The 27,707-nt window shown below is 37.7% G+C and overlaps 1 protein-coding gene across 3 annotated transcripts in view; it reads right to left on the bottom strand.

The window, feature by feature from the left end:
* LOC131672143 (uncharacterized) overlaps nucleotides 1–27,707 on the bottom strand; it is a 984,265-nt gene that overhangs the window by 100,030 nt on the left and 856,528 nt on the right. For all 3 annotated transcript variants that reach the window (XM_058949184.1, XM_058949166.1, XM_058949174.1), the window contains one exon: nucleotides 27,344–27,519. In XM_058949184.1, the coding sequence (XP_058805167.1) occupies nucleotides 27,344–27,519 (176 nt within the window). The remainder of the gene's footprint in view (nucleotides 1–27,343; nucleotides 27,520–27,707) is intronic.

Here is a 27,707-nt window from a genome sequence, read left to right as displayed (position 1 = left end):
CGGATATCGAACTAATTTTGAATCCTGACGATACTAGTAGAATCAGCCACCCAATACTTGACCTAAACTTACCATTCCAACTTAGAAAAGACAATAGATATTCAGATATTCAAGGCTTTTTCGCGGAGCAAAGCTTGATAATAGGCACCCCCAAGGACACACAACTAACCTCCAAAGAACTTACACCTTCAACCAGTAATACGACGAGCAAAAGAAATCAAATAAAAAATAAAGATAGTTATTAATCTTGAAGATAATATAAGTGAAACAAATCACGACATTAGCATACACAAAAACTACCTAACATCTTTAGATATTAATATACTGACGAATAATAAAACAAATAATAAGAAAAAAATTAAGACCATCTAAAAAAATAGTTATTCAGAGTAGGAATCGAAATCCTACAGTCGGTAATAAATAAACAGGTAAAAAAATCTACCTATAACAGAAAGACAGACAGATAAACAACTAAGCAAACAGAAAAACATTAAATACGAATGAAACACAAGGATAAATATTAAACCCACCAATGAAACTAAGCTTAAAATATGTAGTTACTTACATGCCAAAATATGACGGAGAAAATATGTCTCCCACAGAATACATATAGACTCTACAACAGGTAAGAAACCTGATCGACGACGTAGAGGCATCTAACCTAACCAATCTTTTAAAAGTACAAATGAAATGGTAAATAGGAGCTGCCTTGAGAGGCACCGACATAAACAACATAACAGACATAATAATAGGAATCAGACTTTTATATCCAATCAAAGACGACATACACGAATTATATCCTAAAATTCGTAAAATAATTCAAGAAAAAAATACAGTAATACATTAAAAAAATACAGTAATACATTAAAAAAATACAGTAAAAATAGTAATACAGTATTACATCAACAGACTGCAAAAACTAGTACTGAAAAATTGAATCAAAGAACTAAAGAAAATAGAAAAGACTTCAAACATAGAACAGATAAACTTTAACAGAACTCTAAATAACGACACAGCTTCAAGCTATAAGAAGGGCCCCTAACCAGAAATCAAATAGAAGCTAGGCCAAGAAAATACAGTAACAGAAATATTGGATAAAGCTATAGAAATAGAAAATGTTATCAAACGAAGGAAAAATAGAAATAGAATGTACTTCAACAATATATACTATAAAGAAAGATATAAAGAAGGGAAACAAATTCTAACGTGCCATATATTCAGAGACTTTCAACACAAAGCTCTGATTTGTCATAAAGTTGGCCGGGTATATTGTAAGAAAACAGATCTTTTTTTAAAAACTGCAAAAACTCCCAACTAAAATTACCTTTATTTTTCTTGCCCAACATCGATAACACTAACCATGAGCTACACATCGGCGACGACCGACGTCGAGAAAAAGAGAGAAGAAAGAGAGAGAGGGAGAGAGAGACAATACGAGAAAGAGCGAAATACCGCGAGCTGTCGACTACTAAAGAATTACTACTGAAGAAATACTGTAGGCAGAGAGGATGATTGACTACACCCCCGAATACAGATCGATTGGAACTGTTTAAGTGGCTAGTTCGAGAGCAACAATTGACGGCTAAGTGATCGATGCAGAGGAGCCAGCGGATCGACAGATTTTCTCCATTCGCACGTGTATTGAGGAACAAGGAAGTAAACTCCAATACGGCCATCAACTGATCATCACACACGGAAGTCACTTCCATTGTCCTCGAAGGCTGGCCAAAAGCTGCTCGAAAACAGCTTCGGCCACGTGACCACTTTGAGGATGTGAAAACTCCACCAACCATCACAGAATCGATCAGATTACCCTCGCTCCGATGAAAACTATTCCATATAACCTCGCATTGCAACATTGCAGCGGCTTGATAACACTGCTCTACCAGAAATGCAAGCTCAAGCTTACCAGGCAAAAGGAGCAGTAGCAATACCGGTAAGTATGGATAGCGGCCATTCACCTTTCCATACCCTACCCTCTTCCACGGCCATCAGAAGGCGAAAAACCAGGACTCAATTTCGAGCAAGATAAAGAAGTGAGTCCAAAACGTTTGTGGAGGAAATGCCGATGCACCAAAATCCATCCCGAAGCCTATGCTCAAGAAAAGGTGACGTGAAAGATCACACACGAAGCCCGTTTAAAATCCTGACCGTGACCACAAAGAATATTAACATTCATAGATTACACATAGAAAGACCAAATTGAGAACAGCAATTTGTTGTGGAGCATCAAGCTGATGACACTCACCTGGGTCACCATTCGCACGAAGCAGTACGGAAAGTTCTCTAACAGAAAAGTTTCGAAGCACCTCTCAAGCCATCACCTACGTTCGACTATGCTTATAATCACACTGTAGGAATAGCTACCCCCATCGATAACAGATACCGTGACCAGATCAGCTTCAACTGTAAGGACCAACTAGTAGCTACCGTTCCTGTTAAGTCATCCAATAAACCAAAGAGGGAGGTCAACGGACGCAACATGACCGCCGGTACTGAGATTCCCGCAATACAAGTTCAATTGACACCACTGTTCAGACGAATAAATGTTTGCCCCTAACGTCGATCCAAAACAAAGGACCAATAAGGACTTACGGAGGACAGGTAATCGTAGTACGCGAAGCATGTAACACCGCTCCTTTAGTCCGTCTAGCCCATTAAATTCTCCTGACTCTTCTGACGATAACGACACTTCTTATGACACCAGAAAACACGAAAGGCACTCATATCAATGAACGAAAAATTATTTAAATGTCAGCAACGAAGACTCGAAATTTTCCGTTGAAACATTGGTCTTTCAAAACTCTGACAGCAGTAATCTTCACGAAAAGCACATCATAGGCGTCAGCAAAGATTTAGCTCACAGAGTCGTAAAAGCCAAGGTACCTTCAGGTCACTAACACCGTGGTATAAGAATCATCGAAAACCCAGCCATCTAAAATCCTCCCACCAGAATAGGCGTGAACCATATCGCTATGCCTCTGACAGTGTTGATTCGGAGTCATCATATACAACAGACCGCCGATCAAACCGATGGTCACAGATAACCAGACATCGATCTCACATTCCTGAATATAAAATTGCTCGACAAGATCTACGTAATATTTAATTGATAGAAAGTAGGAAGATCCGATTTGATAGTACGGATGGACTAGAAGAGTTTATAGAACGTGTCGATAAACAAAAATCTCCAGAAATGTCAAACAAAGATCTTTATTAGCAATTACGACCGTATTCTCAAAGAAAGTAAACTCTTGGAATCTCCAAAGATACCAAAGGTCTCCAAAGAAGTTCGCATTTGAAATAACTTTAAAAGACATCTACGCGAATACTATGTCACGTGGATGACTGACGATGACATTGAAGAAGAACTATGGCATAGATTACAAGGGCAGATGACCCTTATAAATTAAAGCTGGAACGCTCACAAGGAACATGTAAAATACTACTGTGAACTTATCCCTTCAGCCAACTCTTAAGGAGGATGACTAAAAGATGCTGTTGTTGGATATACATGATGAAATGGAAACCAGCAATCGTCATGCGGAGAGCCTATCGTTCGCGCCCATGCATAAGCTTCAGATTAAGGTGGACATCCCTGGACTGCCGTCTTCAACAAAGGAAAAACCAGAACAAGATGACTTGAATAGTTGAACTTTGAAACCACTGGCCAACTAGGGGACCAACGAAGAGCAACTAGTCGAAATCATATTGCCCTTTAAGATTGATTGACCAGAGGGCGTAGAGGTTGGAAATACCAAGGAGAAAACCTGGAAAATAGTCCAGTTCGCTGACGAACTGTCAAGAGACAGAGCCGCTTCTGAACACCAAGGATCAGATTTGCTGACCAAGTTGAACCATCCGGTAGACATTTCCAAGGATAAACTCAACGGGAACTAAACATGCGATACTGACCCAACAGATAATGAGGAAAAGGGAAGCTCCTAAAAAATTTGCCCGAATAAGTAGCCGGTACTTCATGCCGAATGACCTAGGATGCTCTGGTGGACTCTGGCGCGCAGCTGTCCTTAATAGAGCTTGAAATATTTGATCATTTGTTATAGGGCTATAGCGAGTATGTTCTCCCTGTACGCGACACTCTTGTCGCATGAACGCAGCGATCGAGCGTGTGCCGTATAGCGGTTATATGCTTGTGTCGTTGCAGGGTTGGAAGAGAGGAGCACGACGATCGGCGAGATGTTGCCGTAAGCGCGAGCGAGAGAGAGAGCGATATCGGCTGATTTTTGACTGCGGAAGAGGTGGGGGCGCGGCGGCGTGTAGCTTAGAAAAAAGGTACGCGGAAGAAAGGGCAGTGAGGCACGAGCCAGCAAGCAATTAAGCCGTCTCAAAGAAAACGATTAATCACTCGTAGTTATCGGGATCACCGACGAAAAGCAATAAATGGTAGCTGAAATCTTATCCACGACCACTCCGCGTCCCAGAAGTAAAAGCCGCACTGCGGCCCTTCCTACACCAGCGCCCAGCATTGCACGAGCGCCGCTTCCAGCAGGACTGCGCTTTCGCCGCCGACGGACCATCGGTACCTGGTGGGTCAAACCCTAATTTATCTTTCTCGCGCCAGCTCTCGGTTGACTGCGGATCTGCGGATTCTACGGAATTTCTTCGAGCGCGCTAAGCGAACTCGCTCGCGTGTTCCCGCGAACTTTGGTCGTGAATCAGGCTGAGCGGGCGCGCTCGCCATTGCGTAACTAATTATTATAGTGCAAAGTGTACAGAATAAGACGTCAATAAAAGGGAATTGCCACATGTCTTTTATTTAATCATCAACGCGTCGATTTATTTAATCCTCTCCTAACCAGCGTGAACGTCAGCCCGTGAAAGTCAGCGCTGGCTTTCTTTATCGAGATCGAACCAGTAAAATTAGCAGAGCTTAGCCCAGACTCGTAGTGGCTGTCCCCTCTCACACATTTCAGGGATCATGTCCTAGCAAATTATACGACAATTTAAGGAATCACTAAATAAGCGCATAGAAATATCGGTGAACTACCCTTGGATATAAATTTTGTCAACCATCGTAGCCAATTCAACTTCAAAGCTACGCTCAAGCTATCTGGACCTCCAATAATATTCGGACTTGACTTCATAGAGCACTGGAACATGGCAAAACCGTTTAAACATAAGAAATGGAGTGTACACGGGGGGTAATGGTACCATCAACGTCCTAGAACCCCCTCAGAGTGAGTAGCCTTTTTTGCTGAGTGCGATCAGCTGACTATGCGGCTATCACCACGACACCACATTCGCGTATTCGTGACCACGTACTCCGCACCACCACAATTTAAGGCACTCGCGTACTGTATACAAATATACACACACACACACACACACACACACACACACAATAACCATCCTGAAGAGCGCTCCAGGAGACTCAGCGAGCGGTGCCGAGGGACGCAACACGAACACGTGCTCGCGGCGGCGGCTAGATTGCAGGCTCATATTGGCCGACGAGAGCGCCTGATACCGGCCGAAGTTAGCCGCAGAGGGAAAATGAATAGTATAAAGTCATATCCAACAGTCAAACTGTCTATACGCAGAACAAACCGAGAGGTCTATACTATGGAATATTCTTATATTGATATGGAATTATTATATTGATATTATTATATTGATATGGAAAATTCATTATGGACGCACTTTTAACAATGACGTCGTGAAGATTAGCGACCAATAGAATAAAAGTCAGAAATCTCTGACTTTTATCTGCACCAAATTATGCGAAATAAAGAGGACATTGCAAGAGGAGAATTCGAGGAAATACCATGACTAACCATCCGAATATCACCCCGCTCTTTGACATCTGACCATGATAGGGGACACGTTTGAGCGTGACCATGTAAAAGAGTCAATATGACTATCATTTTTGATAAGGAGAAAGGGATTCAAAACAAGAACAAACGAAAAAAACACAATTTTTCTTCTTCTAGGGCCCATACCAGCTTAGACGGTCTTTTACTAATCAGCCTGGGTAGAAACGCCATTTTAGGTAACACGGAGAAAGAAAACGTAAAAGCAAGAAAACGAAATTCGTGCGACGATCGGGATCATGATCCTCCGGTTCTTCAAGGGAATCGCATATCTGGTGACTACGTGAAATCAGGTAGCCGCGCTGACATACTAATAGCAGCAATTGATTCTAGGGGAAAAATTATGAAAGAAATGTGCATAACACTTTTTCATCAGACTTCAATTTGTTAGCGTAAAACGCCCATGAAATATATGGAATTTTTCAATCTTTGGTGCCCCAAGGATTTCAACCTATTGTTTATTGCTATTTTACACGAAGAAATTGAAGTCTGATGAAAAAGTGATACATGCATTTCGTTCATAATTTTTTTCGTAGAATCGATTGCCGTGATTAATTTTTGAAAATAATGACTTCTTGGGTAATTTGTTTAAATAACTTTTTATAAACAATTGCAAAAGGCAAAAGAAAAAAACACGGGTAACTTTTTTTTTCGATATACTATGAATGAGGTAGTTATTTGACGCTGTCTTTCACAGACTCGGCTGAGCCTTAATGCGTTAAAAACAATCGCACGAAGATTTGATATCTCAAAAATAGAGACAATTGCTTTTTCCTCTCAATCAAATAGCTCACTAGAAAAAGCCCACTATTCACTTTGTGAATATCTAAAAAAATTTCCATCAAAAAAGTTGAACAAGATAACTTATTAGAACTAGCACAATTTCACTATAACACAAACGTTCACAGCTCTCACAAATTTACTCCGCATAAACTAGTCTTCGTTTATCCATCTCGACTGTCATCAAGCGAACCACTTAAACATGCGAACAACTGCTAACATTTAATAAATATTTAATTTAATAAAGAAAGATAACAAAAAGACTACTTTATTAATTCGGTCAACTTTAAAAAAGACGACCGAGTTTGATTTATATAAGAACCAAAAGTCGAAAAATTAGAAAAAATTAAAATTTAGGACCATTTGAAGTCATACATAAAACTGAACATAACAATGTCATTATAAATAAAGACGGAAAGCCAAGCACAGTTCATGCAAATAAATAAACTAATTATGCATAGAAAAAAATGCTAAATTTTTATTCTGATTTAGGTAACTTTCATCGCAATGATCAAACTTTTTTTACTAACTACAATCTTTACAATAAGTAACACACTCATCGGATATCACTACGAACCAACAACACCAAACATCACAGCCTTCACTCTGCTAGACTTCAAAGAATGAGATTTCTACAACACATATATAAATTCACCATTAGTGGAGCAACCAAGTTTCAGGACGTCTAGGTACGAGAGAAATTTATTGAACAGTGTACGTATACTTGTGGATGGGATGTACCCGAGCCCGAGGGACTACAAGAATTTTTTTAAATTTCCTCTAGGTTTATTTACAATCTATCGAACGAAGTACGAGGATAATCCGATAGGTTGCGAGGATCGGTTTTTGATGAACTATGCCCAGGTGCCCTGAAAACAGCAACCACGGAGGATAATGCGACGAAAATCCACGATCTCGTTTTGGTAGACCACCGATTGAAGGTACGCGAGATAGCTGAGATAGTAGGTATTTCAAAAGACAGCGTGGTGCATACCCTACACGAAATTTTGGGTATGAGAATGCTGGCTTCAAGATGGGTGCCGCGTTTGCTCGCTCCGGATATCAAGTGCAACTAAGTGACCACTTCAGAGCAATGTTTGGCTCTGTTTAAGCGCAATCTGAATAAGTTTTTACGTTGTTACGTGACCGTCGACGAAACATGGATCCACTGGTATGCACCGGAGACCAAGAAACAGTCGAAACACTGGACTTTATCCGGTGAACCTGCTCCGAAGAAGGCGAAAACTGTTCCATCGACCCCATCGACCGGAAAAGTGGCCACCGTTTTCTGGGACTCGAGATGTATGATAATACATACATTACCTGGTGAAGAGCAAAACGATTACAGGTCAATACTATGTCGAATTATTGGGCCGATTTGACACCAAAGAAAAAAGAAAACGACTCCATTTGGCAAAGAAAAAAGTACTCTTCCATCACGACAATGTGCCAGCTTACACCTTTACACTCACCACGGTTAAATTGATCGAATTGGGCTACGAACTGCTGCCCCATCCACCGTATTTTCCAGATTTCGCCCCGTACGACTTCTTTTTGTTTCTCAACTTAAAAAAGTCACTCGTCGGGCAGAAATTTCACTCGAATGAGGAAGTAATCGTCGCTTGAGAGGCCTACTTTGCAGACCTCGAGAAAACCTCTGCACGTTTGGGTGGTTTTGCATCTGATGTTATATTTTTTGTAAAACGTTTTAATTTATTTTTTATTAATGATATCTGTATATCATTGCAGATGATGTCATTTAGCAGGAACTATGGGGCCCTCACAATATTTCATAGTACTTTTGATTGAAATCTTTCTAGGATTTCTATATTTGAGTTTGAGGCCGCACCCTATAATTGAATTCCATAGATTTAGATTGATTTGATTATTGATTTGTAAAGCAGTATTTTATTTTCTATTGTGAGTTCTGATTTTTGTTCAATTACCAGTCCATTTTCCTCCATTTCAATTCCAGTTATTTGCGTTTTTTAAATATGTACTTTTTCCGTGTGAGCCTTATGTCTATATAAATATTCAAGTACTTTACACGACTACTTTCTGGAATAATTTTATTGTTTAGTTTAATAAGTAGGCAGGTATCTTTTTTCAGTGTGAAAGTTGTATGCGTTGATTTACTTGCATTAACTTTAATTCTCCGTATGTTTAACTAGTTTTGTAGATGATTACTAATATAATTTTGTATTATTGCAGTTGCTATTATTGCTTCTGAGTGTGATATAAGATTGGTTGTGTCGTTTGTCATAAGGTTTGGAAATCAGCAGTGAATAACAAATACAAAGTCCTAATATTTTACCTTGCGGCACTTCTGCTTTTATTTTCTTCCTTTTTAATGTTATTTTATTTATTTTCACTTGAAATTCTCTATTTTGAAGATATGGCTTGAATAGTTCGTAGTGATATTCTGGAAAAAGTCTCTTTCATTTATGCAAAAGATCTTCACACTAAACTTTATTAAAGGCTTGTGCGACATCTAGGAATATGTAAGTGCAATATTCTTTTTATTCTATAGATTTTTCTGCAGCTGACACTATTCTGTTAACCTCTTCTATTGTATAGTGGTTGCATCTAAACTCAAATTAATGATCTAGAATAAGGTTTCTATTAATTATTATTAGGTTAATTCTAGCTAAAATTATTTTTTCAACAATTTTTCATATTACGGTCAAAAGACTAATCGGTCTGTATGGCGTTACCAGTTCGGTTTCTTTTTCGGGTTTTTAGAATTAAAATAATCTCAGCCATTTTCTATTCAATTGAAAAATAACATAGACAAAGACATGCATTAAAGATAAAAGTTAAGTATATTATTGTGGTATTGGGTAATTTTTTGATCATTGTTCCTGTAATGTTATCAAAGCCCGGTGCTTTTTTATTCTTTTTATTTATGATTATAAGTAGTTTAGTTTAGTTTAGTTTATTTATTTACAACTTATATGTTACATTTGGTTTACATTTCTTATATTGCTATTTGTGTCTCGTATCCAGTTTGTGTAGTTGATTATGTATGTGTTTTGTGTGTGTGTGAGTGCGCGCGTGCGTGTATGTGTGTGTGTGTGTTGTATAAATATGTGCATTTGTAGGTGTGTCTGCAATTCTTGTGTCCCTGTCTTCTGCGCCTGTCTGTTCCTCTTTTCTTCTCATTTTTCTTCTGATTAATCTTCTCTTTCTCTTTCTCTCTCCAAGATCTGCCTTTTCCGCTCCTCTCTTTTTTTTCTCTTTCTTGCATATTTTCTTTTCAGCTTTTCCTTTATTACTTTCTTTTGCCTTTTCACCTTTGCCTTTCCTTTGCTTTTGCTCTCCTTCTTGCTAATCATTTCATCTATCTTTCTCCTTATTAAGGCTTTGACACCTTTTTCTTGTTTCCTCTGCATTTCCTTTCCTCAACCTCACTTATTTTTCCTTAGTATCTTATGCTTTGTCTTCTAGTTTACCTTTTTCTTTCTCTTCTTCGATTCTTCTTCTTTTCCATTTTGCTCCATCCTCCAATACCTGCTTCCTCTCGCTTGTGTAGTTGCTGTTACTTGTGTCTTGTATGTGTGTGTGCATGTGTATGTTTATGTTGGCACGTATGTTCGTGTTTTGTGTGTATGTGTGTGTATGTATGTGTGTAGATGTGTCTACGAGTCTTGCTTCTCTGTCTTCTGTTTCCGTCTCTCCTTAGGGTCTTGCAGCTTCGTCTTCTTGCTTTTCTTTTTCTTTCTTCTCTTCCTTTTTTCTTCTTTTCCATTTTATCTCCATCATCCACGCTATCTTTTCTTTGCTTCCTATTATTATTTTTTCCCATTCTTCCCCTTCCTTTCTGCTTTTTTCACATTTTTCTACCATGTGCTTCCAATTTTCTTCCTCTTTCATACACATTCTGCATCTCTCATTTTCTTCTTTTTCCCAATACCTGCTTCCTCTCGTTTCATTACCTAACCTAAACCTTTCCCTTATTTGCAGGCCTTTTATTCTTCCCTCTCCTTGAATTTCCTTTAACCTATACCTTTTCATTTCTTCTTTCAGCTCTTTCCACTCGTTTATGTATCTTGATTTTTCTAGTTTTTCTTCTAGTTCTTTTTCATCTTTTTTCCGTAGCTCATCTCTTATTTCTTCCCAAAACTCTTCCCTCATTTCATCTCCCTCTTCCCTCTCTCTGTATATTTTACTTTTTTCCAGCCTTTCCTCTCTCCTCCTTCTAACCCTTTTTATCTTTTTCATTTCTTTCCCTTTTCTTTAATTCCCTCCATGCTTCTTTTTTTATTGAGCCATCTCTTTCTTCTCTTATTTTGTTTTCATACTTCATTGCTCTTTCTAATGCTGTTTCTTTCATTACTTGTCTTCCTGTTTCCCATCGTATTAGATAACTTGGCGTGTTTCTATCTAATCCTAATACCCACTTTATGTATTTTAGTTGTAGTCTCTCTATTTCCTCATATCTCTTTCATCCCCAGATTTCTGCTCCATACATAAACACGCTTTTCACCAGAGCATCGAACAGGTTCATCCTTAGCTCCCAGTTTTCTCTAAATAGCTTTTCTCCTAGCCCCCATAGCCTTCCGAGTCCCATATTTATTTTCCCTTCTACCTTTTTATCTGCTTTTTATTTCCGTTATTTCTGCTTATCACATATCCCAAGTAGTTGTGCTCTTTCACCATCTCTATCTTCTCACCTTCCCATTCGAATTCTTCTTCCTTCCCCCTTCCTCCTCTTCTCCTGCATTTCATCATCTTTGATTTTCCTACATTTAACTCTAATCCCCTTTCTTCCAGGTATATTTTTTATTTTTTCAGCATTGCTTTCATTCCACTTTTGCTCTTTGCCATCATCACTATATCATCTGCATATCCTGATGTCCATATTTTCTTCCTTCCTATCACTACCCCTCCTTCCTGCACCTGCTTCATCTTCACTTCCAGGTCGGTGAAGGCACGATTAAATAGCGTGGTGCTCAAAGGGCACCGTTGCCTTACGCCTTTGTAAGTCTCAAACTCCCCAATTATTTCTCCTCCAACTTTTACCTTACTCCCTGTTTTCTTGTATATTTCTTCTATTCCTTTCCTAATTTTTCTATTTATCCCTTTCTCTTTCATTGTTTCCCATATTTTCTTCCTCTTTATCTTGTCAAAAGCGGCCTTCATGTCGGCAAAGAAAACAAACAGTTTTCCTCCTTTTCCCTTATTTCCTTTCCTATTATTGTTTTTAATATATATATATTACGTCCGTTGTTCCTCTTTTCTTCCTAAATCCCATCTGCGTATCGCTTAGCGTTTCTTTAGCTTCTAGTTCTCTTTCCAGCTTCTTCCTCAGTATTTCCGCATATATTTTATATCTTATATCCCGTATCCATCAGCATTATTCCTCTATAGTTTCCTATTTCTTCTTTCCTCCCTTTCTTATATATAGGTACTATTATTCCCTTCCTCCATTCTTCCGGATATCCTTCTCCAATCCATATTCCGTTTAAGCATTTTGTCATGTCTTTTATCAAGCCTTCCGTGCATTCCACCCACGCTTCATTTGCTATACCATCTTCTCCTGTCACCTTTTTCTTTTTCATTTTTCTTATTATCTCTTTTACTTCTCTTTCTTTAATTTCTTCACCTTCCTCTCCTTCGCTGTCTTCGGTTTCTTCCCCTTTGCTTTCTTCCTTTTCTTTCTCTCCCAATTGTTCCTTGAAGTGCTTTATCCATTCTTCTTTTCCTATATTTTCATCTAATCGAATTCTTTTCTTCCTATTGCCATTCACTTTATCCCAAAATTTTCTTCTCGTCTTATCTTTTCTTATTTCTTCTACCACTCTTTTCCCTTCATCTTCTTTTGCTTTTCTTATTTCCTCTCTGTATTCTCTCTTTGCTTCTAAGTATTTGCCTCTGTCTCCTTCCCCTTTTCTTACCTTATTTAACTGTGCCATCACTCTATCCCTTTTTGCCTTACACTCTTTTCTCCACCAGCTTTTTTTTGATCCTTTTTTTTTTCTTATCTTCTTTTTTACAACTACGTTCTTCACTCTATTTTTTATATCTTTCTATTTTTTGTTCCCTCTATTGCGTCTATCCAACTCTGATACTCCCTTATACTTTCTTCGCTCCAGTCGTTTATCATTCTTTCTTCCTCTTCTTTTCTTTCTTCCGCTATTTTGTCTCCCAATTACACATCTATTGGTAAGTGGTCCGACTTCACCCTCTCCTTTATTTGAACCCTTTTTATCGCCTCATCACCTTCCTCGTTACCTACTACATAGTCTATCGTTGACATTCCTCTCGCTCCTACATGTTATTTCTCCCTCTTCATCTCCTTCTTTTCTCCCATTCGTTATCACTAAGCCCATTTCTCCTAGCCATTTTATCATTTCTTCTCCCTCTGCGTTTAACACTTTATCCTTGGACTTTATTTCTTCTAGGTTTTCTTCTGTCTCCCATTCCCTTCCTTCGTTTCCTGTTCTTGCGTTGAAGTCTCCTCCTATAATTATTGTTTTTCCTCTGTCCTCCTCTATCTCTTCACTTAGGAATTCATAGTTTTCCTTCTTCTCATGTTGCATATACCCCGATGCTATCATGTATTCCCTCCCTCCGATCTTTATTTCTCCTACTATTACCTCACTTGTCTTTTCTTTCTTCCATTCAACCTTACTCACCCCTTTCCTCTCTCTTACCGCCATTATTCCTCCCCCTATTTCTCTCCCCCTTCTGCCTTCCCTTCTTGAGTCCCTCCACTCTATGCTGTACCCTTTCAGTTGCTTCTCCACACCAGTTTTTGCCCCTTACCTCTTCACCCAGGTTTTCCGTTAGCCCTATTATGTCGAACATATTCCCAGTCGTCTTCCTCCATGCTCCTCACCCCCGCCACGTTCCAGAATAGTATTTTTACTGCCTTTCTCCCCTCTCTCTCCTTTCTCTCCTCTCTCTCTCTTTTATCCCTATTGTTTTCGAAACCCTTCCACCGCCTTTCCTACCATTTTCCCCTCTCTCTCGCTCCACCACCATTCTTCTTCCTCTGACTTCACCCCGTTATGCCACATCTTTACCTCTTTACCTTTACTTTTTATTTCTTTCGCTTTCCTTCTTACTTCCTCTCTTATCCTTCTCTGCTTCCACGTCCAATCCTGATCTATGTATATCTTTTTCTGTGCCAGATTCTTTTTCTTCTTCATAATTCCTTCTTTTTGTTCCCATGAAGAGCATCTAATTTGCCACATGTTTTTTCTTCTTTCTCTCCAATCATCCCCCTCCGCTGTTCCTCCTATTCTTCTCAGATTCACTATCTCCCCTTTCATTTCTAGTACCTCACTTAACCAGACCTCTGCCTCTCCCTTCTTTTCCCATCTTAATTCACCCTCTAAGTCTGTCACTATTATATTGTTTATCCTACTTTCTCTATCCATTTTTTCTCTCATATGCTCTAATTCTTCCTTATTGCCTACTTCTGTTCCTCTTTGCTTCTTGTTTCCTCCTTCTATGCTTTCTTTTAGTTTCACGCACTCCTCTTCCAACTGGTCCATCCTCTCTCCCCATTTTTCCTGCAGTTTCTTTTCTCTACGTTCTGCTTTATCCCTTTCTTCTTTCGTCTCTTTCTTTCGTTCTTCTCTCTCTCTTTCTCTTGTTCGTTCCTAATTTTTCCTATTTCCTTCTCCCATCTTTCTTCTCTTTTTTTCCCTTCTGCCTCCATTCTTTCCATTTTTCCCATTATTTCTTTAAACGTTTCTGTCCATTCTTTCCTTTCCTCCTGCCATACCTCTCTTAATTCCCTTATATCTGTCCGTATCTTTTCCATTATATCTTCTGCACCACTACTTTTTTCCACTTCTCTTATCGTGTTGTCCAATCCTTCTCCCCTCTCCCCATCCATCTCGCTTCCCTCGCTCTCACTCTTGCATCTCTTTGCCTCTCTCATTTCTCCTCTATTATTCTCCCTCAGCCCCTCCCCGCTCTCTCTCCCCCTCACCACCTTTACTCTTTTCTTCTTTTCCTCCTCTCGGCCTTTCTTATCCAACCTTCCACCTTTATCTCTTAATTTTTCTGTTGTCACAAATCTGTCCATCCTATCCCGTACGCCTTAATTCCTCTCTATATCTACCCGTGATCCCACCTTTATTCCCTGTCTTACCTTTTCTGTCTCTGCCTTTATTTCTTACCGCACCTCCTCTCTGCCTGCCTTTCCCGCTTTCTGATTTTCTCTCTTAACCTCAACTTTTATTTTTTTCTTTATTCCTCTCTCTCTCTACTCCACTTCTCTTCCGCCTCCACACTCTTTTCACCTCTATCGCTTTCCTCAAACACTTTTCCTCTCTAACTTTCTCACCAAAACTCGCACTCACAGCCAAGACACGTCCACTCTCTTCCACGAGTCAAAACCTCAATCTCGTCTTTCAAATAATTTCCCTACTTTAACTTCATGATCGTGTAAATTCTTAGCGTAAGCTATCACGTCGTCCAGGTACACTAACATTTCTACATTCAATAGTCCTCGCAACAACGCATTCATCATTTGTTGAAAGGTCGCTGGCGCATTCATTAGTCCTTCCGGTATTCTGATATAATGAAAATGTCCATCAAAGGTCGAAAATGCCGTCTTCTCCCTGTCCTCAACCCTTAAGGGAATTTGTTGAAATCCACTGATTAAATCGAACGTTAAAAAGTACATCGAACCTCCCAACTGATCTAGAATGTCAGCAATATTAGGTAAAGGGTAGGCGTCACCAATGGTCTTTTTATTTAATTCTTATTAATTTTTATTTAATAATGAGCTATGGTGTCCTGTTTTTATCAATTGCAACAACTGCTCTTATCGTTTCTTGGATTGATCCATAGTCTGTGGTTCCTGAAGGCTACCTTTGTCTGAATTTGTGTCACTAGAAAATTCTGATTTATAATATTCAAATGGAATAATTTCCTTCGGGTCCACTTCTATTGTTATTGATCATCATGGGTATTGATAGCCATAATCTTACAGGTCTCATGATCATTAATGACTATGCCTTCCCCAAGAAACACTTTTACTTTATCGTCGGCCACGTTTATTCTAGGTAGATACCTTTCTGTGAGCGCACTTTTCAGCAGGTTAATCTGTATAACTTGACGAGTCCTTGACGCTAATGTACGAATCGTACCGTGCCGACCGGCAGTCCCTTTTTGCTAGCTGTAGTCTTATATTTGCATTTCCTTTACAAGCCAGTCGTTCTACTCCTCGATCTAGGTCCGCTGCAGTTTCAATATCCAATATCTCATCCTCATGATTTCTGATACTCATAGTTTGTATCAGATCATCTTGTAGCGGGTCAATGGGAACATTATTCGGTAAAAACGGTACCAGGTTAATTACATCGCTATTCATCATTAGGCTGTATGATAATACGAAATTACAGCGTTGGTATCAATTAAGTAATCTCTGCCTAACATTCCGCCCTCTTCAATAGGAAAATTATTCCATACTATGTGGAATTTCGTAGATTTTCCATTTATGATTAGTATTGCCGTACCTATGGTCGGAAAGGTGTGTGCCGTAACACCACTCAAGGTAGTAACCTTCCTCGGATCAATCCTCGTGGTCCAATTTAGTACACTAAACTTGATTAAGTTCACGGCTGATCCGTTATCAACCATAAACATGGTTCACTTTCTGCAGGTTTCTGGTATACGAAACCTTACTCTCGTCGGCGCATTGATTTGATTATTTCCTGCGCCAAGTCCCCAATTCGAGGTAACTGGATGACTTGATGTTGGATCTTGTCTTGATTCTAGCGCCACGCCTGACAAGGGCCCGCTCCATTCGTTGCTGGGCGAGCCCCATCTGAGTTTAAGTTACCCGTGTTATTCTGTTGCTGGTACTTCGGATTGGGTCTAAGCTTGCCTTTTTGCTGCTGGTCGTAGGCTATTGTTCCATAGCGTTTTCCAGAGGGATGATGATACGAGTCCGCATCTGGGTTATATAACCGCCCTGCACATGCGGTCCATTGTCTTGGTAATTTTTATAACGAGGCTTCCAGTTCCTATTTTGGTACGGCCTGTGCCCTTGAGGTCGATTCTGCTGTTGTTCTTGGTTATTCTGGTTATTTGTATACGGTTGCTGTCCATTATTTCTCTGTACAAGCAATTGTTGGATTTCTGCGGGTAATTAATCCCATTCATCTTCAAATTGTTTTTCTTGATCATTTTGCTGATCTTGTACGAAGTTGACATTGAGACTGCGCAATAAATTTGTTCATTTATTAGGATTCGACTCCCCATGCCTTATCCTTGATTTATTTCTCGTTTCTATACGTAATGCTTGCTTATAGGCATCCTCCAAGGTTCTGGGCTGTTTAATATCTATTAAATCTCCAATTTCTTTTGGCAGTCCATCTATGAAAGTCTTAATGGTCGAGTTGCGCATTGAAGTCATCATTGTCTCGGTGTAGTCTTCTCCGAGCGCTTCTTTCAGCGCATTCTGTGCGCAGTTCAACAGAATGTTAATCCTGTCATGAAAGTCACCAACAGTGTCTGCTTGCTTCATACACAGACTATGGATTTTGGAATCGAAATATACAAAGTCCTTGTAAGGTGCGAACCGTTCCTTTAAAATTCTGATTAAATCATCGACGGCCTTAATAGATTTTCCATAAATGCAATCGCGTGCGGGTCCTCGTAATTTAGCAATTATTAAATGAACAAAATTCTGATCCTGTCCGTCTGATATCAATGCCCTTCCGTTACGAATATCCTGGATGAAGTCCTTAAGCGGGACATTTTTTCCATAAAATTCTGCACTTCCTTGCACTATATTTTGTAGGGTGAAGCTGGCCGTCATACTAGTCAATAACTGTAAGGTAGCCGACTCCATTTCGCTTATAACCTTGTGTATGCTTGTATCTTGTTTTCTTTTCATATAAGGTCTCAATAAACTTTCCCCGCAGTGTTTTACAAATTATTTGTGGTCCAGGGTCCCTTTTTTTAAGATAACAAATAAAACCCGGGGACGACAATACGAAAATTTTCCGCTGACAATACAAATAAAGAAAATAATATTAATAATAATTCCTAACTAAATTCTTATTTATTAAGCTAAATTCTTTTAATAATTACTAACACAATACCAATTATTTTTAATGATATATACCTATTGTTTATTAAATAAAAATAATAAAAATAAAAATAATTAAGGAAAATTTTAATAAAAGGATTGTATAGTATAATACAAAGTATTAATCCTTTATTACGACGGACACACAAAATAAAAAAAAATCCGACTATTTCACAAAAAGAAACAAAAAACGCGCAAATTTTTCAAAAATTTCAAATATTTTTTTTAAAAAAGAATCACGTTGCCGACACTACTCGGTCGAGTAGGCAGAAAATGTGGGAACGGAAGAAAAATTCACCCGATCTTAGAAATGAGAGCTTTAATTACACTTACGCGACCTTGCCAAAAAAAAAACTCCGCCGAATTCCTAAGCGCTCGATCGTGTGAATTCAGAAAAATAATTTTCTACGTCTCCGACGTGGCTTTAGCCTGCTTGGAAATGAGCACCTTACTCACCCGTATCACGTTTCACACAGCACGAAATATTCAAAATAAAAATTTTTACGAAAGCACAAAATCGCAAATCAAACAAATAAATATTCAGTCGCAATTATAATTAAGTATAAATTATCCTAGATATTATACAAAATTAAGATAAAATAATATATGATATATGAGAAGATAATAATAATAATAATAATGATAATGATGGTGGAATAATTTAAATAACCCCCTTCAGGTAATAAAATTAAAATATGCGTATTTTAATTTTATCCCCGGCCCGTTCGCGCGTCAATAATAATTTTACTTGCGTTCGAATTCCGACTTTCGGTTTCTCAATCGTAATTTATTTGATTAATCGTTTAACTACAATCGAGAAAACATATGGATAAACTCTTGTATAACTGTATTTATAATTTTATTTTAATTATTATCATTACAGTAAAAAGTAAAACAAACAAGTGCAGATATATATATAGGTAGAATTAAACGCGTACGTCTCGCGCCACATGGAGTCTATTATTTTAGACAATAATATAGGTGATACTCACTCTTGCTAACCTTGTCCTTTATATATTTTTTATAAATGTGGGATTCATAAAAACAAAGCTTTCCTTTGGTTTTTTCTTCCTTTTTATATGGTTACAACGGTTCAATTTCAATTTCTATGGGTTCCAATAATTTCCTTAATATTAATTTCTCCTTTTATATCAATTTCTATCTGTTCCAATAGTTACTTTCAGCACTTTTTATTATATATTTTTATATATCAAACTTTGACAAATTATACACTTTGTTACTTTTTAACACAAGTTCCGTTTGAATTAATCTTTAATAAATTTGAATTGAATATTTTAACAAATGTAAATTTTACTAATACTTTGACTTAAACTGACTCTTGCAGAGATTAATTATTTCCAATAGTGAGAGATGCGCAGCCAACTTATTCAGGCGCTTGCTACTAACTGAATTCCAGCCCCTCGTTCTCACCATTTATCTATATATCTTTACTTCCCTCTCTCATTTCTCACACTCCATCTCTCTCTAGTGTATGCGTTTTAATTGTTTCATATTACTTAGACTAAGACGCTGAGTGTAGCATGCTGTAGCAGCATACTGCAGCAGCATCTCATCTCAGTCTCCCACTCATTCCCGCCAAGGCACGCACACGAGTGTGTGGGACTGCCGAAAGCGAGATTCTAATCAACCATACAATTGCAAAAAAAAAAAATAAAATGGTCCGTCACGTAACAAATATTAATACAATAAACACACAACATTTTAATTTCAAATGAAGTGTCAGAAATAGATGAACTTTATGGTTCGTCACGTAACACATTTCGAAAAAAATTTTGAAAAAAAAAAAATTTCCGTTTTTTTTTTCATTTTTTTCTTTGAATCCGCTACATTTCGTTTTCAGGATTTCCGAAATACAAATTTGACCTCGAAAATCGAAAAAACATGCCAGAAAATAGTTAGATATGCTATTGTGATAAATATTTACTCGGTTTTTCTTATAAAGTTTGGAGCTCAAAGATCTATGTAAAAATCAGCATTCTTCGGTATTAATGGATTAAATTTTTTAACTGTATATTGAACACTACCAAATTTAAATGGTCAAAATGAGCTAATTTACATGACCTACGAAATAAAACTTAATGGAAAATACCGTTATCAGGACAAAATGTTATTTTAATGAAATTCACAATATAAAAATACAAGTATTTGTTTTTTGAATTTGACCTTCAAATGATTTTGATATGTGACCAAATAAAACTCAAGGACATTAAATTATGAAATATTATGCTTCAAGTACTTCCCGTACAGGTATTTTAATGTCCTTGATTTTCAAAACTTATATTTTTCAAATTGACCTAGAACCATAGCATTTAATGATTTTTTCATAATTTTCCGAGTGGTGTATAACTATAAAAAAAATCGATAGAATTTTTCCAAATTTTGGCCTTGACTAGTTTTTTCAAAATTGATTACGAGTATTTAGAAAACAATTATTCATTTTGATCGAAATTTGAATCTCTAGCCATTTTTGAACAATTTATGTCTAAATTTTTTAGTGTGCACCGGTATCCGGAACACCGGACAATAATTATCCGACTAGTGTGAGCGAGTATGTGTGCATATCCCCAGATTTTCTCGCGTTTTATGCTATTTTTCGTGAGTACCGAAAAACATTTGATAGCAAATGTGCATACATGTGCGTGTGCTCTCTTTTTCATGGTATGAACTTCTTTTTTCGGTCATTGTCTGCTATTTCTTTCTTATTCAGTTCCTCTCAGTATAATTTATCGTCGTATCATGAAAAATTTGTAAAGTCGATTTCTCGGGGTTGGTCTATCAGAATCAATGGAGGATAGGTGTCCGGATTAGGGCTGATCGGAACAATAATTATCCACCCGGCTATAGGGCGAGAAAAACGGCGGTAATTGTTCCAAAGTGTTGCCAGCCGTACAGAGTCCTTCACTTTAGCCTTTTAATACACAGTGTTATAACATATGTGTCCAAAAAAGTCACAATATTTCATATTCGAAAATATTACTATCCTGTATGCTTTTGAGTATGAAAGTAAAGAAAACTATTTTTAGCGAACTCATTTTATTATTTTATTCAATACGTGTAGACTGTAAAGTGAGTCAAGAAATTTTACAATAGAATAGTTCTTTCTTATTTAAAAAGTACTTTTCCATAAATTATAAGATTTTTTTAAATCCGCCTGTTAGACTCAATAAGTTAAATGTCAAAAATGAATATTTCAACTTTTAATACAGTTACCTACTCTAAATCTTATAACAGTATAGGCTATCATTAAAAAAACTAATTCTCAAAGTTTAAAAAATCTTTAAAAGTTATTTTCAAAAGAATGTTCTGTAACAGTGGATAAAACAAATAAATTACACAGGCCGACAGAATTTGACAAAAATATTTTACCAAGAACCCGAGTATAGTTTTCCGAAGGTTTTTTGCGCGCTGAATCCGAATCCGAGGTCAGAATTACTCTGGTGGCTCCGGTTTTCGAGATATCCTAACCTTAAAGTGCAAAAAACGCGATTTTTGCCTATATTTGAGGTTATGTAGCAAAGAAAAGAAATTTTTTTTCAAAAAACTGTATACATCAAATTAAAGTATGAGTTTTCTTCTTTCAAATGCCGTTGAGTATGCTCGGATATCTTTTTTTTTCACGAAGTTACACAAATTTGAAAATTTCAAATTTTATGAATTTAAAAAGCACCACATCATTCAGCCCAAGCTATCTAACAAGTAACCATATTAAAGAGCCACTCACCAATTTAAACCAAACTTGGAAATATGACAAAACACTAAAAAATATTGTGAGCATCGTGCTTCTATTTACAAAATGCTCTCTTACGGGTAGAAACCACCCCTGCCAACCCCTAAACAGGCTCACCCACATAACCCTGGGTAGAGCAAGTTTAATTAACTGCTTTTTGATAAAAAAACTCATTTTCTAATCACAGGTATGCGTACTAATATGATCTAGATAGGCCTCATCCCCAAATACCTCCTCAACCCTTTAAAACCAGCCCTCCCAACCCCTAAGCAGGCACACCCACATGACGCTGGGTAGAGCAAGTTAGCCAAGTGCTTTTTATTTCAAATTTGTGTAACTTCGTGAAAAAAAAAGATATCCGAGCATACTCAACGGCATTTGAAAGAAGAAAACTCATACTTTAATTTGATGTATACAGTTTTTTGAAAAAAAATTTCTTTTCTTTGCTACATAACCTCAAATATAGGCAAAAATCGCGTTTTTTGCACTTTAAGGTTAGGATATCTCGAAAACCGGAGCCACCAGAGTAATTCTGACCTCGGATTCGGATTCAGCGCGCAAAAAACCTTCGGAAAACTATACTCGGGTTCTCGGTAAAATTTTTTGTCGGCCTGTGTTATTTAACGCCATTAAAGAATTTTCGTCCCTAGTTAACGGGTAGGCTAACGACTATCTTGATCTGCTCCTGATAAGCTTAGTGCTATTGATACACTTTTCGCGTGACTGAAAAGGAGTACAAAAGCACGAAGCACAAAGCAAGACGAGAGACAAATTAGATTAGTTGAGATTTTTAACTGCGAGCGTGAATTAGTGCGATCTGTTAACGGGTGAACATAAAACGTGGTATGAAATAATCTAAAAAGATATGGTCTTTATTTCATCTTTTAGCGTAAACAACACAAAAAATTTTTTGGTCGAGAGTTCTGGGCTTCCGAAATAACTCAAACAACGACAAGCGGTGGCACTTATTGGTTGTGTGACGACGAGCGAGAGAGGGAGATAGAAAGTTTATTTAAACATATTTTAAATAATACAATAATAATAATAACAATAGCATTTAGCTAAACAATTAGATCAATAAATCAACTTTTGTAATGACTATAAAATATTAATCGCATAACATAGAGGAAGTTCAATTTGAATTAATTTAATTCAATTAATAAATAAAAGTAATATAAATTAAAATTCAAGCTTATCTTCATCAAAACAAATGTGCCATATTGCAATGTTAGCATTGTTACAGGGCTACAGCGTGTTCGCTGGCCCTCTGTGTGGCACTCTCCTCTCGAGAACGCAGCGACCGAGCATATGCGATGACAAAGAGTACATGCCCGTGTCGTTACAAACCCAGGAGAAGGAAGCGTTGCGGCCGGCGTAGTGACGCCATGGGTGAAAACGAGAAGAGCTAGAGAGAGAGCAATAGGGATAGCGACGAAGATTTTGGAAGGAAAGGGGAGAGAGGGCGGCGCGTGAAGACAAAAAGAAAAAAGTGCGAAGAAAAGACGGCAGAAATTTAGAACTGCTGCCTTATAGATAACTGCGGTCAACAAAAGTTCCTTTACGAGCTGAGCAACCGATTGGAAGGTAGAAACAACCCCAAAGCCCAGTTAGATTATCAACGCCAGCACCTGAGACTACCTCATCTGACTAAGGCTAACGAAGGATGCAGCCATTCCATGCCCAAGGAGCATGGACAGCGTTGCGGCTGGCCTCACGCCGATGCAGGTCATCACGCGGATGCCTCTGCCAGCGGGACTTTGCTTTCACCGACGTCGCCTTTCCACCAACGAGTCAACGGCACTTGGTGCTTCGCTCTCATAAGCAGTTATCTTTTTCTCTTGCACAAACTTTCACTCGTCTACACGGCCACAAAAAGTTACATTTAGAATAACGCGCATACTGAGCGAATTCGCTCACATATTCCGCTGAAATTTGTCGCGGTTCAGGCTGAATGAATGCGCCTGCCCATGTGTCGCTGTAACATAGTATTTAAGCATATTTGTGTTTGAAGGCGTAATAAAAAGGGATCGCCTTATGTAATTTAATTGACATTAGATTTATTTCTGTCACCTTCTCCTTGCCGAAGCATTCTGTACCGAGACAGAAGTCATAAATAATTTCGCAGAGTTCAGCCCAAGGCGCACGGAGGCTAACAACTCTTGCAGCATTATTAGAGAAGAAAATTAGGTATAGACACAATTATTAAGAAAGGGAAGCTTGCGAGCATACATTAAAATTAACTTAAAAACTAGCACTCTACAATGGCCTGTAAGTCGATGAATTTTACGAAATTCTTGTCTTCGTTATAGGTACTCTTGACTGACAAAACTCTCAAAGAAGGATTTAACGAGTCCAGAAATTTGATCACGGGATAACATTTTTGGTAGGAGTAGAAATTGAAGGAAGGTGGGGAGTAGAAGCTGGGAATGCATGAAGGTAATTGATAATAATTTAATAAGAAGGTGATATTGTCATAGAGATCGATTAAAAAGAGGAATATTATATTTGACGTAGTGACCTGGGATTTGAAGATATTCTGTGGCAGAGGAAAAGTACTGACGTTAAAAGGGATAGGGACAGATGGCAAGAGAAAGAAAGCAGTTGGTGAGTTTCTCTGTGTCTATTTGGGTATAGAATTGTTGAAGTTCAAGTACTTTAAAAAGGGAAAAAAAGCCAGTCTTTGAGTTCCTGTATCCTTTTAGCTATGAAATCAGTGACAGAGTGATAGTTGAGAAGATTTTTTATGACATTTATAGCAGCAGAGTGCTTCCAAGATTTAGTTCTTGAAGCAGGATAGTGGAGATCAATGATTTAATGTTGGACTTCTCTTAAATAACATTTTGCAGGTAGAAAGGTGACAATAAAAAATATATTAGGAGGGAGAAAATGTAAATGTCGTCAAACTTTTCTTGCGTTATGGGTGGAAACCGATTCGCAACTTGTGCATAGTCGTTACTTAGAGTGTCAGCGGAGAAAAATAAAAGTAGGGAAGATAGGAGTTTGTTAGCAATCTATCTAGTGTACGTCATTTTGATTTAGATTGTTTTACATGTTGAAGTTTAGAGGATATATTGTTATTTTTAGCAGTGTCAATTTGATTGGAGATTGATTTTTGAATATTTTATAGTGAAAAAATGCAGCAGGGTTCCAGTGTCCATGGCGCGCTTAAATACGTCATCTTTTGAACGCATATGACAGCAAATTTATTCTGAGATCTATGGCTACGAGGGTTACTATTTGTATTTTGAACTTGATAATGAAAAGACAGTAATTTATTATTGAAAATAGCTTTACTGTTTTTCGAAGTATTTTCTATGATGATCAATACACTTTTGCATGCGCTCGAACCAATTTTCGTAACACTTTTTCCACTCCGATGAAGGTACCTCCAAAACATGATTTTTGAATGCATCAACGGCTTCTTCAGATGTCGAAAAACGTTGATCACGCAATTTATTTTTGATGTGCGATAATAAAAAAAGAAGTCATTAGGTGCCAAATCAATGCTATACGGCGGATGCATGTCATGCATGAAGTAAGTTGATCAATGCACTCTTGTCTTGATAAGCCACGTTGAAAGTCGTAAAAAATCATCGCATGAAAATGTTCACGAGTTAATTCCATTTTTTCACTGAGACAAAATTCACAAGTCGTTGTAGACAATACAAGCTATACTTAAATGACAAAATGTTCAGGAGAAGGTTATGGTTGAAAAGGTCAAACTTTTAATTGGAAACATCAGATGGTGCCTGTAAACACTTGGTATGCTAAGGTTTAAAATATAAATAGCAACCCTCGTATCTCTTGGGAAAGATATTTATTAAACGTATAGATGCAAGCTCGTCCAGCGTTTCGAAGGCTGCTGAGGAAAAAATGTGTTCTATGGTGTCAACTCAGGGTGAAGAAATATTAGAGAAGGAAACATAGTTATGATGTTGAGAGAACTTTTGCATGATCAGTTCGTTTAAGGCAGTATTTTCAATTTCATGAAACAACTGCGAAAAAAGAGTTTTTAATGTTTCACAGGGAGCAGAGAAAGCAACAGAAAATTCTATTAAGTCATGAAATGGGCCGAAAGGAGAGAGATTATGGAAAACTTTGTATAGATGTAGTATGGTTTACTATTAAAAGGTTAAGAGTAGTGTGAGTAACGGAGCCATTAACTTACGATAGGATGTATTGGTTCAAGGAAGGCTATTTTCAGGGCATTTATGTCGGATTAGGTCACACAGAGAGTGAGCTTGCAGAAGTTCAGTAATGATATGAGAATTAAAATTGCCACTGATAACTACATCGATGTATAATAAAAGAAAAGGAGCAATGGAGTCAGAGAAAAGTGTTGGAATACTAACTTCAAGACGACGATAAACACAGCAAATAAAAGATTGAAATCATGATATTTTATTTTTACTATCAAAAATTCCGGAATATTATAATACTTCGGATCTGCTTCCGCGATCTAATCGAAAAACTTGTAGTTTTGAAGAACGAGGTGGGGAGAGTCGGAAAGGTTTTTATTAAGCTTAGTTTCCGTGATGACTATAACGTCGTAGGTTTTAATGAGAGTCTGAGCTTCGAAAAGGGCAGAGTGAGATGTGTTGTTCAGTCCATTTATGTTGATATGTACTATTGAAAGTGTGACTTTGTGTGGTTCTGACGTTTAAATAGTATTTATTTGTATTAGTCATAGCAAAAGTCCAGATGAATGCAGAGATAAGTGCGCCGTTGAACTTTGATTGTGACAACTGTTGGAAGAAGAATTAATTTTATTTAAGTTGTTTCCGTGAATTGACGGTTTTAGAGCATGGAGAGCTTACGCCTGCCTAGTTGAATGGAAGAAAAGGTGAGCAGTAATAGGTGGAAGCTTATGAAGGTCAGTTTTGGAGACAATGGGAATAAGTTCAGACAGATTGTTTGCTTACAAAAAACCCCGGTATTTTTTACGAGCGGCCAGTTATACCCGAGGTCAGCGCTCACGTTCCTAGCATTCACAAGTATGTGAAAGACTGGTTTAGGCCATATAGGTCTGACATAGACACATGTGTTTACATCACAGCCGAAGATGCTCTGAACAGTAAAATCTTTACAACGGCCTCAAAACCGTATGATGTGATCTCTGATGAAGGGTGATTCCACTAAAAACAGAAATGAGCTAAAAGCGGAATTTGTGTTTGCAAGTGCATTCAATTGTGCTAGTCATAGTGTTGTTGTTGCTGTAACTTTGGTTGATTTCATCTACAGTATTGTAATATTTATGGCAAATCATCGTGACCACTAAGAAAAAACTTATCAAAACTCTAAGAACGGCTATGGTAACCTGGTAAAGTGTGCCATTATATCCAGGGGCAGGCCATACACAAGAAGCTCCGGTTCGTCGGTAATTGTGAAATGAGCATTACATGCATACGTATCAGTTGCAGCCTATGCCAAAAATCCACAAATTTGATCGTGTCTTTGTGCATTCAGTTGATCTTCTGCATGGAAGTAAGCCGGCGCTTCATTCATAGGGTCATTTTCTTAATGTATTGTAGGTAGAGAATTTGAAATTTGCTGTGGTTTCTATGATGGTGGGTGCTGAGCAGTAGAAAGCTTAACAAGCTTAAGAGATGGCTAAGTCAAGAGTGCACAAGGTTGCCTAACAGTCGACAGCAAAGATGGTAACGTAGGAGAGGCTTCTTAGCTAAATAGAGGAAATTCTGGGTGTGACCAGTGGGCATGCAGGTATTGTAGCACTTATTCATTTATCTTTCTACTTCCTCCTTTTTATACTATAGCTAAAATATAACCGTGAAAAATAAGTGAGCTTTACCCACTAGATTTCATATTGGTACGTTTTAAATATTAGATTTTAACTGGTAGCTATCGCCCAAGACGTAACAATACTAATATACGTATTATTAAGAAAACTTTACTAATATTTCTAATTACCTGATAATTGTAGAGGAGTTGAGAGTACTTTTTTCTTATAAATTTGGAGACATCTTGATGAACTGCTTACTTGAGGTGACGTGTTTGAATATATTACGCTAGGGCTACGATTGTCTTCTGGTTTATATTCAGGTAACGATGAAAATTTTTCTTTGAAATTCACTTGCTGAAGAACTCTGAAAAAGTATTTGTTTTTTTATTGATAAACAAAGCATATATTAATTCGATTATAGTCTTTGTTTAACCCATTATTACCCAAGCAAAATCCAGGCCAAATAGCACCAAATTAACCAATAGGTCACTGTCAAAATGTAGAAAAAATTTAACCGAGTAATTTCTTTTTAAGATTTTAATTGTTTATGTG

This window comes from Phymastichus coffea, unplaced genomic scaffold (genome assembly GCF_024137745.1).
Source record: "Phymastichus coffea isolate CEN01 unplaced genomic scaffold, Cenicafe_Pcof_1.1 PCOF00011, whole genome shotgun sequence".
NCBI classification, from domain to species: domain Eukaryota; kingdom Metazoa; phylum Arthropoda; class Insecta; order Hymenoptera; family Eulophidae; genus Phymastichus; species Phymastichus coffea.
The sequence above is the reverse complement of the archived record's forward strand: the minus strand, read 5'-3'. Positions and strand labels throughout refer to the sequence as shown.